Source organism: Myxocyprinus asiaticus, chromosome 29, assembly GCF_019703515.2.
Source record: "Myxocyprinus asiaticus isolate MX2 ecotype Aquarium Trade chromosome 29, UBuf_Myxa_2, whole genome shotgun sequence".
Classification (NCBI taxonomy): Eukaryota; Metazoa; Chordata; class Actinopteri; order Cypriniformes; family Catostomidae; genus Myxocyprinus; species Myxocyprinus asiaticus.
Window position 1 is genome coordinate 38,622,988 of NC_059372.1, and position 16,927 is coordinate 38,639,914.

At 38.5% G+C, this 16,927-nt stretch overlaps 1 protein-coding gene across 3 annotated transcripts in view; it reads right to left on the reverse strand.

Moving 5' to 3' along the window:
* The window catches only part of LOC127420039 (microphthalmia-associated transcription factor-like), a 65,616-nt gene extending 48,965 nt beyond the window's left edge, over positions 1-16,651 (reverse strand). Inside the window, exon 1 of one of the 3 annotated variants that reach the window (XM_051661978.1) lies at positions 16,402-16,651. In XM_051661978.1, the coding sequence (XP_051517938.1) occupies positions 16,402-16,505 (104 nt within the window). In that variant the 5' untranslated portion in view covers positions 16,506-16,651. Of the gene's footprint in view, positions 1-934; positions 1,027-16,401 lie in introns of those variants that run through there. The other 2 variants (XM_051661976.1, XM_051661977.1) reach the window with 2 other exon arrangements.
* Positions 16,652-16,927: the final 276 nt, after the last annotated feature.

Sequence of the window (16,927 nt, forward strand, 5' to 3'; positions counted from 1 at the left end):
CATGGAAGCAATCGATCGACGCACCACAGCCAGATCCTCCAAATCTGCAATGACCCCCGTCAGCACCGCCGACACACCCATCAACCCACGACGGACCTCCCCCAGTTCACCGTCCGAACTGAGTACGGGGCCCCCGGCCTGCTGCTGAGGGGTCCCAACCCGAGCACGTAAGTGTCTTTTATTGTCTCCACTGCCCGATGATTTTGATTTCTTTGACATACTGTCTTCCTAGAACAGTGACGAATCAGGGTGTATCGAATCTCATCAGTTTATGACACAAATAGTATTAAAACTAGCAAGGTGTGCAGAGCTCGCCGATCACACGTCCGCTCCTCGTATGGCGTCACGTGACTCCTCCTGTTGAAATCAAATTTGCATTCAGAACTGCTACATTGAACGAAACAAAACCAAACAAAACCATCCAATGAAACAAAACAAAACACAACCCAAAGCAAAACGAAACAAAACACAAAACAAATTTGCATAAAGAACTGCTGAATTCTTACAAAAAAACCAGAACAAAACTATTTAAAAACTGCTGAATTCTCAATCACAAAACATAACAAATGTATATTTTTATATATATATATGTATATATCAACTGATGAATTGCCAATGACAACAGCAAATAAAGACAAAATATTTACATTTAAAACTGCTGAACTGTCATCCTCAAAAACAAAATAAGACAAAAGCTCAAGTGATACAGATGTCAGCTGATATTCTGCAATGCTATCAAGGGCAGTATGACTCTCACCTCACACTGATTCTAACCTTAAGTTACCGGGCATATGGGATATTTATAGTCTCGGCAGGTTTTTTTATTTATTGCTCACCCAAACAAACACACTGTCCCCTCTCACCCCATACACACACATACACACACACAAACTCAACACACACAGTCCAGCGTCACTCCTCCACAGATACTCACAAGCGGTTGAAATGAAAAGCACAGGGTCTTTGTACTTGGACACTCAGAGCCTCCATCTTTATTTCCTGTGCTGAAGGTTTACTGCACGCCCTTGGACAGCTCCAGGAGTCACGCTGGTTCGGCAGCGCTGGGAGTGTGCCAGCAGTGGAGGCAGCACAGCCAATCCCCGTGTAGGGGGTACATGAGGAGGGACGCAGTGTGCGGTCACACATGAGCCCAGAGCGGTAAACACACAACATTGCTGCACACGTTTAACAGCACATAGCTAAAAATACAACAGCAGCTACACGGAGAGTATAAGGGTGAATCTCATGAAACCTGTCAAAAACATACCCAGGTCACATTTTATTCCATAATCAAATAATAGAATTAAGAAAATATATTTTGCATAAAGCAAATAAATCTGGGAGAAATGTGACCAAGATGTGTTTTTTGCGAGATGCACCACTAAGATCTCAATATGCCAAAACTGAAATACGGACTGAAAGTAGCCTATTATGAAATCAACAAACTAATAATAAAACAATCTTTTAGAATGCCATGTAAATGCACATGAAAAAGCTGCAGTCTTGTCATATTTCAGAGTTCTTTAATGAAGTAGATTTGTGCAGAACATATAATGCACTGTACACTAGAGGGCACTAGTTTCTGTCACTAATGTTTCACCTTCACAGTCACCTTCTCTCAGGGAGGGAGGTCATTACAGGTAATGTGGAAGGGAGGGGGGACAGGTGTAGACACCAACTTTCCGCACACTTTCTCTCTCTATTGCTCACTTACTCTCTACTGGCCAACCACATTGTGTTAATTATTACAAAGCATGTTTAATAGACTAGCACACTTTCACAGCTCGACAGGTCTGCAGTTTTAGCACGCACACACACAGACACACAAAGTCTGTTCAAAAATCTAGGGAGCTGTCTCCTGCCTGCATAGGCAGCTGCCTTCTAAGGCAGCGTCCTAACTAAAATGGAGCCTTTTAAGTGACCGATTTGGTATGCTCTTCATAGGCAGCAAGACTTGACTCAAAATTGATTTCAATACAGGTGACACAACAGGAATAACCCAGTACTCTAATGAGCATAAATATAAATAGCACACATTTTGGGTAAAATAGTCAATTTTCTATTATTTTAAATGATTTTTTATTAATAATTTTCAGTATTGAATGGATTATAAGTATATTTATAATAACAATTACACAAAAAATTAAACATACAAGTAGTGTTTTGGCTATTTATGATGGTAAGGTAAACGTATGATGGTTAGGATAAAGGTACATTTTAAAAGTTTAAAAGTTTATAAGGTATGATGCTTAGTACTGGGCAATATAACGGAGCCCCTCAGAGGACAGGGCGAGATATTTTTTCTGATTTAGTTTTAATATAATGACAACAATGCAAATAGTTTGCGTTCCCTTGCAATAGGTTTTGCGGGGGAATGCAATCTATTGCACGGGAACGCAAAATTTATTGCGAAGGAATGCAAAACCATTGTGAGGGAATGGAAAACGTATTGTGAGGGAACGCAAAACTTATTGCGAGGGAACAAACTATTACGAGGGAACGCAAAACTTATCGCGCGGGAATGCAAACTATAGCGAGGGAATGGAAACATATCGCAAGTTAATGCAAACTATTATGAGGGAACGCAAAACTTGTTGCGAGGGAACGCAAATTATTGCAAGGAAACTGAAAAATTATTGCAAGGGAACAAAACAATTTCAGAAAAAAAAATCCTGCTATTAGGTGCACTGTATGACATTTTTTTACTCTATTCATTATACATCAATATTCAATACATTTAAATTTATTTGCTTTAAAGTAGTTTAAAAGGGTGGGTTGTTTTTTCAATCAAAGGAACCATCATTTCAACCAAACAGCAACTGTTGCTGAGTAGAGTCAAATTGTTTAAAAAAAAAAAAAAATACAGTACAAATCTAGTTAATAACCACCAAGGGATGTTTTCCAGAATGTTTTTCACAAAATGAGCATGGTATGTAATGAAGAATGATATTTAATCATTTTCAACTAATGTATATGCATTAATAACAAAACATAGTAATAAACAGCAATATTAATAATACAAAATAACTAAAGTTTTGAACTGATTCACTGAAAAGGACAGTTCAAAAGAACTGATTTAGAGATGCTTAAAATATCTCTAGCTTCCCAAATGACACTCTAAACACTATGCACTCGCCGATTTTGTGTATGAATTTTCAAAGTGTAGTACTGTCTTAAATGGAACACTAACGGGTTTTATTACATGGAAGCATTAGCTATTTTTCACCTGACGGAAGTGACGTTTCAAACAAACGCGGTGTTTTGCCGTTAGCTTTAGCGTCTTAGCCAAACTCAGTCCAAAATTCCCCATTCTGTTATTTCGGTTAAAGAAGTTCATCTGTGTATTTGTATTACTCTTCTTTTTGTTGCATTTTCAGTGTGAACACACCAATGTTATTATAGTTTTGCAATTTCAAATCAATTTTTATTTTATATTGTTTTCAAATTTGCTATACATTTCAGTTTAGTTTTAGTTAGTTTAATTAATGATTTTGTTAGTTTTAGTTTTTATTTTGTAAACACATTTCTATTTCATTTTAGTTTCAGTTTTAGTCTTAGTAATTATAGTTTTGAGAATTAACAGAACACTTCCAGAGTGTAGACCAAAGCAAGGCATTTGAATTTAAGCTTTGCAAACTTACACAATTCCTTTAAAGCAAAATGAAAATATCTGCACAGTTTACTTAAGGCTCAGCATACTTGTACATAATAACAATAACATAATGGTTTGAGATTCAACAAATTTACAAAGAACCAAACAAAAGCAAATCAAAAGTATAAAAGTTAAATGTATGAAAATTTCAAATGAACTTAAATTCATGTTAAACATGAAATCTTGTTAAACTGTTGATGCTCACTGCACACAGCAGGCACTCCGTCACTTTGTTTATATATGTTTACATTTACTGCATACGATATGATACGTGTCTCGTATAATCTTGAAATCCGTGGTCGTCTGTTAAATATAGTATGTTATCCATTCAACCATGAAGCTAGAGGTTGCTGCAGTGCAGAAATTATCCAAATATGGACATGAAGAAAAAAAGTGTATCACATTAGAGACCACATGAACAGACTTCCTCATTCGGATCTATACGTATAAACTCTGTGTCTGATGAAAGATGTCATGAATATATAGATGAGTACGAAAATGTATGGTTTGTTAATATATTAGTAATTTGTAATGTTTACATGGGCTAATACTAACGCTAACACGCTAGCGCCTTTGCCATAGTATTGCACCTGTTACCCCAGTATGCCAGCCTTCGCCACAGTAGGACCTGAAAATATTTATAGATTAAATTACTCTGACGTCACACCGCAGGAAACCGCACTTCTGGGTTCTTTCGAGCTGCAGATTTCAATGGTGGAAATAGGCAGCGCTGCAGTTTTAATAATATTTTAAGCTTTATAGAATGTAATAATGTCTTTTAATGTTAATAAAAAGTTATTATAAAGGAATATCTATGGTTTACAGTGAAGACATTATGTGGGTTCTTTTACTTGCATTTAATACAAGCTCAAACATGACGTTTAGAGCAGAATTGTCAGTTATTTTAGAGCAGTACTTGCATTAGAGCTTCAGAAATGTGAGTTCTGTGATATCAAGCACACTGAAAAAGTTCTGTGAACTTTGTATGTAATGTTTGCGCATTTTCAAATATTCCAATCAGACATTTCTTTCTTTTAAAAGTCACACGTAACCGGCAAAGTTTAAAATCTTGTCTTAGCGCAGCGGTTGATTAACAGGTAGAATTCCACCCAAGAACCCATTGGTTTCACCAGACTTGCTTGGGGAGGAAAAGAAATATAGCCATTATTTAAGCCTGAACACTGCCATGCATTGTATATGCCATTATAATGGATGCTAAACATTTCCCATGAATGTAGTACTTACCAAATTATGAAGGATAAAATTAGACCATGACGGAAATTTTACAACTCAAAGATTTTTTCTAGCGCAACCTCTGGTGAGGAGGTCTGGAGATACCAGCATTTCTATTACTCAATTCTGAAGGAATATTAAGACATCTTTATGGGTCTAAACTCTTGAAGAGAAATAGTCCAGTATCTCACAGCAGTCATAGCACGCATGCACCAACTGCCTGTGCATGTCCACAGTCAAACGGATTATACTTTGAAAGCCTTGTGTTCGACATACGCACACGCAAAGCATTCATGTCAAAACCAAAGACTACTTTGGGCTTAAAACTACAAAATGACGTACAAAAGTGTGATTTACGATGCAGCTTCTGTCTTAACATTCTCATACATATGAGTCGTGACGCAAGGAATGGCCATGAAACTTGCCTACTGACATGGTCTTCAAGACTAGTTCATCCTGATATTCCATGCATACAGAAAAATATCTTCCGAGCCTGCCACCACAGCCCATGTCGCATACTGGTGTCCACGGCTCCATCCTCCAAGCCTTCCACGGCACCATCCTCCAGGCCATCCACGGCTCCATCCTCCAGGCCTTCCACGGCTCCATCCTCCAGGCCTTCCACGGCTCCATCCTCCAGGCCTGTCACGGCCAGTGAGCTAGTTCCTGAAGTTGTGTCCATCCCAGAGCCAATGTTACAAGCCTCGTCCGTCCCAGAGCCAGCTTTCATGCAATGATTCTATGGTTCCAGTGGTCTCTGAGCTCTCTTCAATGGAGACCACTTTCTCCCCAATCCTCGGTGGTCCTGGAGACTTCCTTCGTCAAGCGAGCCTCCGAGTCTCCCACAGCTGAGCTCACGGCCGTCCGGAAAAGGAAGAGAAGGGCTCCTACTCCCGTCACTGCCCGTGCTCATGACCACAGAGGTCGTTCCCCTGTCACTGCCCGTGCTCACGATCACGGAGGTCGTTCCCCTGTCACTGCCCATGCTCACGACCACGGAGGTCGTTCCCCTGTCACTGCCTGTGCTCACGACCACGGAGGTCATTCCACTATCACTGCCCACGCTCACGACCACGGAGGTCGTTCCTCTGTCACTGCCCATGCTCACGACCACGAAGGTCATTCCCCTGTCATGGCCAGTGGCCTCGCTGCCAGCACTCCTGACCACGACAACTCTGCCCTTTGAGTCTTCCAAGACTCCATCTGCTCCGCCTCCAGCTCCTCCTACTGGAACTCAAATTCCAGCTCCTCCTGCGGCTCCGCCCACTCTACCTCCGGATCTTCCTCCCGAGACTCAAAACCCTGCGGCTCTGCCCACTCTGCCTCTGGATCCACCTCCGGATCTACTTCTGGTTCCACCTCCTCCCCAAGAGTCCTCATTTCCTGAGAATTCTCACTGCCTGGAGCCGCCTCCCAAACCTCCAGACACTGTCCCTACCCTGTTGCCACCTCCCAGGCCTCCTGACCCTTTCCCTGCCCTGTGGCCACCTCCCTGGCCTCCTGATCATCCGCATGCTCCTCCCTGGCCTCCTGATCGTCTGCCCACTCCTCCTTGGCCTGCTGACCATCCGCCAGCTCCTCCATGGTCTCTTGACCATCTGACAGACTTCCCATGGTGCCCCGGCCGTCCGCCTGAGATCTCTTCCACAATGTCATCCTCTTAATTTGGGCATCAGGAGCTGCCCCTTTTTTTTGGGGGGGGGGGGTACATAAGATACTATTATGTTGTAATCACCTTCACTACATTTCCCAAGATGCCCCGTTATCATCCTCACCTGTCTTCCCTCATCATTGTGTTCAGCTCTTTTGTGCTACCCATCATTTGTACCTTTTTATTTATACCCTTCATGTTCAGTTATGAGTGGTCTAGTCTCATTTATGGCAGCATAAAACAATCTTCATCCTTTTGTTCTCAAAGCTAGGTGTTTAGTATTCTTATGGTTGATGCTAACCTCTTTTGTTTATATAAATTGTGGAATCTCTAAGTTTGTAGTTTTCGACCTTCATCTTTAAAGTACTGCATTTGGGTTCCACCAGCATCTCTCTCTCCTTGTTTATGTATGACAATTATTTAGTATAGAAATATTTCCAGACTTTAGGGATATAAAGGGTCTGAAGCTTTCCTACATTTTATACATGTTGTTTTTGTTTACATTCTCAATCTCCATAAATACTATTAAAATATTAAGTTTTAATAACATTTACCATCCATAAATAATGAAACTATATTTTGCATAATTTCATTTACAAAAAATTTTAATAATCTGTTACCGGTCACTGCCCATAACATTTTATTAACTCGCCAAAGCAAAAAAATCAATTGCATTTGGCACTTTCAGTGAATCTTGACTCGTGGATGGAAGTTACGGTGCAGTTTGGGTTCTCTAGTTATCTAGATTTTTTTCACTGTATTTTGAAGTGTTCACTATAACATAACCGTGCATGTTAATCGTGGTATACCATATTTCCGAGTATTGTCACATGTTGTACATGAGATGTACACAAAATTGCTGAAATGAAACAAACACATATTTTCCACAATATTAAATGAAAATTCAATAAACATTGGGACTCATTCATTAAACACACGCAGAATGAATTTCTGCATAAATCATTCATAAGACCATTCTTACGTGGATTATCACATTCAATTCAATGCAATACTAGAAAATCAATTTGCGTAAGAATGGTTTTACAAATGACTGACACAGAAATTCATTCTGCTCAATGGATGTTTATCATCCATTGATGAAGCTGTTGGTAGATTTTGGAATTGATACATGGAAGAAAAAACTGTTCTGTTAAAGGGCCAACTTGGCATGATTATCCGGCAGTAACCTGAAATTAGCAAAACAAAATGGATGATATATATTGGTCTATCACCACAGTAAAACTTAGAGACATTTTTGCAAAGAACATTAAATTCAAATGTACAGAGTTTAGTGCACAACAAACCAAACATGAAAATGGGTCATAAAATGGTTTGCTATTTAGCATCTCTAAAAACAGGGATAACAGGATAATATTCATCTTGACTCTCCAAATGTTTAACACGATATACAAAAAGACTAAACTCCTACCTCTTCACTTATGTCATTTACCACAGGTCTTCTTTATTCCAGTAACTGACTGCTGTACAGTCCACACTGTGTGCATTAACACTGCCTTTATGTCCTACTGTATGTGCAGTGATACCGCCATGACTCAAACTCCTCGTGTCTGTCGTTTTCTTCACTCGTTCAACACTCAACTTTTATCAGCCATGCTGGAAACACTGACACACACTTCCAGAATGAGGCGACAAGGAGGGAACTGTTTGGGAGAGTAAACGAAACTCAAGGGAGATTTTATCTAGTTTGCAGTATTGCTGTGTATTGATTCACTGATACATCATCATTTATTTTCAGGCTTCTGCTATTGAGCATTAGAATGTATTAATTTACATTAAATTAATTTACATGATAGTTAACAATAGGAAGATTTATTACCTGCTTTGGTGCCTAAAGTGAAAACAAAATTTGGAAAGAAGGCCTTCGCTTTTGCTGCTCCCTCATCTTGGAACACTCTTCAGCAAACTTTGAGACTGCATTGCATGGTGCCTTTAAGTGATTTTAGGAGACATGTTCAAGATTTTTTATACTAGAATTTAGGTCAGTGTCATCTATGCCTGTAACGATTGTCCCTTGTTTTATGTTGTTGTCTTTTATTGTTTATTTGTTTTATGCAGCAATTTTGGCCAGGTCTCTCAAAGGTATTTACCTGGTAAAATAAAGGTTATAATAATAATAATAATAATTAATCAATCATTTTTGTTGGCAACTACCATACCAACACAGTCCCATGACAAGGTGATTATTTGTACGAGATGGCAAAATGTTATGATATCGTACAAGTTGGCCCATATGAAAACAGACCAAGCAATCAACAAACAGAATTTCAAATCAACAAAATACAGGCATCACATTTTAGCTATAGCCTTCTCTCCAACACCTTTTCAAGAAGACCCACTTATTATACATAAGTAAACACATTCGATATTTATTTAGGCTATCCAATACAAATGACTAATGTATGTCAGTAACTTTTAATGTGTTTCCCTGATCTCATTCCAAATCCCAATGTTTTTGAACCGTATGGGAAGAACTAGGGGTGGGCGATATGCCCAAAATCTTTTTGATGAAAAGTGATTCAAAAACGTCTGAAAAATAATTAGTTTCTTTTTTTATTTAAAATGATGTCCAAGGTAGCCAAATAGTAAGCCTGTCATGTCCATTACAATAAGAGACAGACTGATATATCGGTTTTACCGATTAATCTGCACCAAAGTTGCTTTTTTGGAACTATCAGTTATCTGCTAAATCTATGTCGATTTTTGGCGATATTTTTTTCATAATTTTGTAATTTCAAAATAAGAGTCCCTGGTGTGTTTCGGGCTTGTTTATAGTTAAAAGTCCCACATTATGCACCAAATCTGATTTTTTTCTGGTTATTATTGGGATTTTGGTTGAACAAAAAACTGCATCTGGGATTTTATTCATTTTGGACTCTTTTTCTTTGCCCACCATAGTAAAGGAAGAATTTTTTAATTATTTATAATTTGTTTTTATTACAAATCGATTTTGAAAACTATTGATAATTGGCCAATCCAACCACCTTAGCTATCGGTATCTGCAAAATCCACTATCAGTCAACCTCTAATTGCAATGAAAACATTTTCTCAATCAATAAATACATTTTAAAATAATTTATCCGTTTTATTTTCTATGCATCGTTTTCAATCCAAGTAAAAAAATAAATAAATAAATAAAATAAAAAAAGGCTTCTGTAATCAAACATCAGCATTTTATTTATTTATTTATTTATTTTATTTTTTGGAGCAAACTCCTCCACTGGACACTGCAAACCTTTTTGGCAACTTTATAGCCTACAAGATATAAATGCACAGTTGACTAAGGTGTCATTTATTTAATAATTCCTAAGGAAATTTACTCAATTTACTCAATACAGCATTTGCTTTTCTCTCCGTGTTTGCGGAGGTAAAGATGCGGGTTGAAAAGCTTGACGGCATCAGCAACACTATAAACAGCAGCAAGGTTCTTAGCGGAGGGTCCATTTCACACCATGGAGAACGAAGCGTTTTATTAACAAGCTCTTTAGTGCCGTTGTACACTAATCCATTTTGAATGGTTTTCAATACGGGTCAAAATGACCTGAAGGACAAAAGGAGGGTGCAGTTTCTTAAGACAACTGGAGGTTTAAGGAAAAATCTTAACATTGTTCCATAGTTTGTAAAAAAAAGTCAAAAACGTTATGTTTTTGTACCAGCCAACTCTGGTCATTTACAATTTTTTAAAGATTTCTTACTATAAAAAAAAATAAATAAATAAAAAAATGCTAATAAACCAGAAAGATATAACATTAATTTATATAACAGGATTGAAAAAAAGAACATCAGAATTTATATAAACATTTCACTAACCAAAAGAGGACAAAACATTTCACACAGGTACTTTTGTAAAGGGACACAAATTCATTGGTGAATAATTTTTTGAAACTGAGTCAAAATGAATCATATCTCTTTCCACACTATGTATGAGAAAGAGAGAGAGACATTTCAGGAGAGGATCTTGTAAAGCGGCATGTGCAATACGGCTCACTACACAGCTGCTTGTTGCATGAAGTAGCAAATTACTGGAAAATCTGATGAGTTGCTGTCGCAAGATTTGGAAAATTTTGTTAAGTTAGAAGTTAGTAGTGTCACTACTTTGAGTTACTCCCCAACACAGCAGACTAAAACAATTTCCTGTAAATTAAAAATAATAACAGATAAGATATACTATATAGCAACACTCGAACTGTGAAACAGTTTGTACACTTTGTAAAATGATTTTGTTTACATCATGCTACTGGCTGTAGCTCAGGTTTCTGCACTGACAGAAAGTCTCATTTGTTTTCCGTGTCCCATAACCCAGATGACACAACATCGATTTCATAACTGCACTCCAGTTGCACTACTGAGGAGCCCACACTGGATCCCATCTTATTTACTACACCCAGTTGGCGGTTTCCTTTGGACTACAGCTAACTCTTGTCTATTTCCTGTATTTTGTGGAATGTTTTACATATCTTTAAACTGACTCAGAAATCTGGTCACCATGGTTTGAATGCATTCATGCTTGCTAAGGTTTTCAAGTTTAATGTTAAAGGTGCACTCAGTAACTTTTGTCTTTGTGTCATCTTGGACTTACACCGAAACCTAGCGGTTTGGATGCAGCATCATTCACCACTGAGTGGCACTAAAAGAGAGTCAAATTTTTTCTCAAACATATGAGGTTTTTAAGGTTAATGCTCTATCAAGATTTAAACCAACACAACTGACCTCCCTACTGTAAACCTTAAACCAAAACCTAAACCGATAGTGTCATAAAAAACTAAATTGTGACATGAAAAATGCATTTTGTGGTGCTTCTATGACACTTTCAGCTCACATATAAATTTGCATGCTTTTCAGGACTCAATAAGGGACGTTTTGACAATAGGCATGACATATGGGATGGCGTGAATTCGTCCAAAATATGGGGCATCCCGGATAATACCCGAAAGCTGACAATTGAGAACAACTGAGTCAGATACTGAAATATGCTACTGCAACAAATACATTTTTAAAAATATTTTTTATCAGGGAAACTGGATTGTGAATAAAAACATTGCACAGCAATTAATATGTGGTTAATATGAATGCACGTTTAAAGACTCAAGACTAAACCTTTTTTGGGGAATTTTGGGAGGTTCACAAAAAAAAAAAAAACAGGAACTCTTGAAATCTGACTAAGGAGTTGCGCTGATGACTGCCTAAAAATACACTCCACCATTCCGGTGTCTTGCGTCAATTCCCAACCGCAGTGGCCTTGTATTTGACAAAGCTATGAAAGAATAAATCCACCTTGCACATCCTTATCTGTTATTTTGCAGTAAAACAATCGCAAGACAATAATCATCAATATCTGCCCTTATGCAAAGAGAAGTTTCTATTGACCACCTTATTGCGATCAAAAATAGTTCATGAATGAAAAAAGGTAGTTTCATGGAATACAGAGGAGGGACAAAAGCAGTTGTGAGGAGTGTTGGAATTGATCCAGAGAGTGAATCAAGGATATATGGATGTTCTTCCACCGGTCAGAATGGTGCTGGACTGCAAACACCTGTTTCTGCTGCTCAGTCTCTGGCTCTGGTGCCAGATCAATATCAAGAACACAAAACTCCCTCTGTTATCTTGACACATGTCAGAACTGGCAACAACAGGGTCCTAGATTAATGCCAGGGGTCTTACAGATCAAGGGCATATATCGCTCACCCTGATTATACTGGATTGCATTCAAATTAATGCACATTATCTCAAAACTAAACATCAAAAATCAAAGTTTTGTTCAATAACAATAAATAAATAAATAATGAATTGTTCTAGGTTAGCTTATAAGCATTCTCCTTAAAGATGCCGTGGAATAATTTCCTGTGTTGATGTACTTCCATTTAAAGGTGTGCTCACGCCACTCAGTAATTTATTGTTTAAGTCGTCTTGGACTTACACTGACAACTAGTGGTGTGGATGCAGCATCATTCAAACACAATAGTTTTCAGTTTCAGATGCCATTGTATAAATGCATTACTCACATGGCTCAGCAAGTAAAGACGCTGACTACCACACCTGGAGTTGCAAGTTTGAATCCAGGACGTGCTGAGTGACTCCAGTCAGGCTTCCTAAAAAACCAATTGGCCCGGTTGCTAGGGTGGGTAGAGTCACATTGGGTTAACCTCCTCGTGGTCGCTAAAATGCGGTTTTTGCTCTTGGTGGGGCGCGTGGTGAGATGTGTGTGTATGCTGCGGAGAATAGCGTGAAGCCTCCACACGCGCTAGATCTCCGCAGTAATGCGCTCAACAAGACACGTGATAAGATGCACGGATTGACGGTCTCAGACACGGAGGCAACTTAGATTCATCCTCCGCCACCCGGATTGAGGCGAGTCACTATGCCACCACAAGGACTTAGAGTGCATTGGGAATTGGGCATTCCAAATTGGGGAGAAAAGGGGAGAAAATAAAAAATGGTGACAGACGGCAACTATCTCTCTGACAAAATAACAACATGAGTAAAACTGCAATTGCAATAGAGTGATCTGGGGCATTTTCAGACCTGTAGCTTGCTTGATTGTTTCGAAACAGGAGCTAAAATAGTTGCAATGTTGCAGTTTCTTCATGGTTCAGTTGGCTTTCACAAGGTTATATTTTAAAATGCACCAAAACTGTAAAATGTCCGTCAAGGTTATTTTTATCCGTCATTAATTGTTTTTGCGTTATTTCTGCATTATCCAGTGTTTGTGATAAAAAAAAGTTCTGATCAGCTTGTCATCTTGTCAGTTTTTTTCAGTGACAGAATGATATTTTTTAGAACAAAACAGATGTTTTTCCAGTGCTTGAACTATTAACTCAGTAGGGAGTCCCGACGGATAAGTGATTAACACCCACCCCCCACCCCCGAGAGGTGCTAATTGGTGCTATGCATCCCTCTACCTGGCCGGTGATTATGTTAATGAGGCTAACACCTGAAAATCATTGGAAAAATCAGCAAATGTAGCGACATCTTTACCCTAAACCTAACCCTACCCTAAAAACTACCCCTAAATCTAACCTCACACATAACCCAACCCTAAACTCTAACCTCCACCCCTAACCCCTACTCCTAAACCTATCACTAAATCTACCCGTGCCTCAACCCCAATAGCAGCAAATGTGAATCTTGTGAGAATAAATGCACTGTATTGAATTGTCTGTATTTTAATGTTAGTACATGGTAGTCAAAGACACCTAATATAAAGTGGGACCATTTGTTGTTTTAACCCTGTACAGTTTGTACCATGGACAGTGATGACTTTTAAAATGAATAAATTCCAGCCACATTCTTGGCAACAAGGTTGGGAAAGGAAATAAAGTATGAACGTAAGCCCAACCAAAGACACACCAACTACTTTGCTACTTACTATATCTAGTAGGAGGCAGGTGGTATTTACAATTTAAGGGAAAAGGACATTCTTATTGTAAAGAGCATTTAATTGGACAAAAATTTGTGTATAAGTCTTTTCCCAGAAAAGAAAGACTGTACATTTTAAACTGTACAGTCATTATTTTTCTGCTAAAATGTAAAAACTTTAAGGAGCACAATAGCATGCCCTAAATCTAACTAAATGTCACAAAACACCAATACTGATTTCATCAGATCTTTAAAACTAAGACAAGCTAAAAATAGACCAACATTAGCAGAACATCACTATGGGTGTATTGTATGGCTTCAGTCTGCATCATGACACTTCTGGTTTGGATGGAGGAGCGTTAGGGTGACATTACAGTCTTGACCCTAATCCACTCACAAACAAACTTACCCAACAGATGACTGCGACAATGTTTGACTGATTGATGACAGTAACTGGATTTAAATGACTGTAGGGAACCATGGAAAATTCATAAACAAACATATAGCCAAAATCATAAAAAAGACCAATCCAATATTAAACTAGAACACAGCAGCTAAATTATAAATTAACAATTATAAATGAACTTCACTGTAAAATTTTGCATCCAACATGCCATTTATTGCACTCAATATCTCTGCAAAAAAAGCAAAATAGCCCCTAAAATCCACCCATAGAATCTGAGGTATTGGCTGTGCTTCTAAATTTATGTTGTTAATTTTCACCTCATGGCGGCCAGAGCTGTCAGCCTCATCTAAATTAAGATCTCTCCGTCTGCCAATGAAACTTCATGCAACTCTGTCATGAAAAACACTCTTTGTGCTGATGGATTAAAGTAATTACAAATCATTTGGATGATTTTACGATTCTTTGCATTTGTTTGATATACAGTAAATTAAAAATGAATTTGTAATGGGATTCCCTCCGTTGTGGTTGTGTGTCTGCTCAGTGCAATGTTTAGTACTACGTCACTACAGCATAATCATAGTCTATATACTTTGTGTAATATATGATGATTTTTATAATGTATATTATAAATATATCATGTTCATTTAGATAGACCTAAAGGCAAAATAGCAACTTAACCATGCTATTAAATGTATAAAAGAAAATTATATATAATTGGGAGCAGGGTTGGAAATTATGGGGGCTTTGGGCAAAAATGCCCCAAAAAGGGAAAAAAAATGCCCCCAGAATTCAAAATGTGGGTTCAAAAAATGCCCCTGCAATGAATTCCTCTATTTATTTCTTTTATTTGTAACTTCTGATATAGTTCTTAATATTCTATTATAGTCATAGTGATATATATGTATATCACATCAAATATTGATGAGTTGATGTTGATTTAATTTTCAGGGTAAGAGGTAATAAATGCTCAATCTTGAGAATCTGTATTAATAAATTGATTAGACATTTTGTTTTATATGGTTAGAAAAAAAAAGCCCTCATATCTATATAAAATGCCCCTGAAAATCAAATTCAGGGGGGTAAATATTGCCCCTTTAATTTTTTTTTACATTTATTTTTCCCCTTTTCTCCCAATTTGGAATGCCCAATTTCCACTACTTAGTAGGTCCTCGTGGTGACGCGGTTACTCACCTCAATCCGGGTGGCGGAGGACAAGTCTCAGTTGCCTCCGCTTTTGAGACAGTCAATCCGCACATCTTATCACATGGCTCGTTGTGCATGACGCCGCGGAGACTCACAGCATGTGGAGGCTCATGCTACTCTCCACGATCCACGCATAACTTACCACGTGCCCCATTGAGAGCGAGAACCCCTAATCGCAACGAGGAGATTACCCCATGTGACTCTACCCTCCCTAGCAACCGGGCCAATTTGGTTGCTTAGAAGACCTGGCTGGAGTCACTCAGCACGTCCTGGATTCGAACTCGCGACTCAAGGGGTGGTAGTCAGCGTCAATACACGCTGAGCTATCCAGGCCACGCCCCTTTAATTTATTATGAGCTATTCTTACAAATTCACACATGGTCTGTTATGAAATATCTCAAATGAAACACTCTGCAGGCAACAACAGCTTATTACATTATAGAAACATATAATTAGTTAATTTTATCCTTGTATTTTCATATATTAATGAATGGACTTCCATAATGTGTAATGCCATATCCATGATAGTTATTATGGTTATAGTTACCAAAGTTTATTAAACTTTTCAACAGATCATACATACATATATGAGTAAATATTTGATGATGATGTTGTATAAGGCGTTGTCTAACTGTGCCACCCATGTACGCTGCAAGCGACGCGACGCGACACACAACTGCGTCTGCGTACACTGCAGGCGGCCGCTTCGTTTATTATAATAGAAGCGTTCTAGTTTGCTGCGTCGCGTCAATGCAGCGTACTCGTCTAAAGAAGTTTTTCTGAGCATACCACACTTTTAAAAGCATACAATACAGAAAATACAGTTCGCGTCACAGCTGTCAAATGCAGTAATAGGAGACGCGCTCCGCTCAATTCACCGACCTGTTCTGTAGCGGCTGACTCTTCAACTCGTAATACGTTTTAGGCTCTTCGTGAAATTCCTCGCCGACCTCAAAGTCGGGCACGATTCCCGATTCCGACTGCATTTGGAAAGTTGTCAACTTTTGTCAGCTCCCAGGTGGAAAAGATAATACGTCAGTTCAAATCCGTACTTTCAGACGCACGAAGTGCCAGCCGCCGTGATGTCAAGCTTTCAGTTCTCCCTGCGCTCCAGTAGTCCGCTAGTTTCGTTTAGTAGTCCGTTAACAGGGCGACGTGATGATAGCGAATGTCTCCAACCATGGCCTGGAACTACAAATCCCAAAAATGACAGCAGACCGTGACAGTCATGTGTCAGCATCTTTTGATTGGCAGTTATTGGGAAAGAGGGCGTGGCTTTAAAAGTGTCCGGATAAAAAGGCTGTTATGTGCATTGAAGAACATCAACATTTTACTTGTTACATTTTTATGTATTTAATTGAATCTGTTTCATTCACCGATGTTATTGTTTTATTTGTAAGCGCACGAT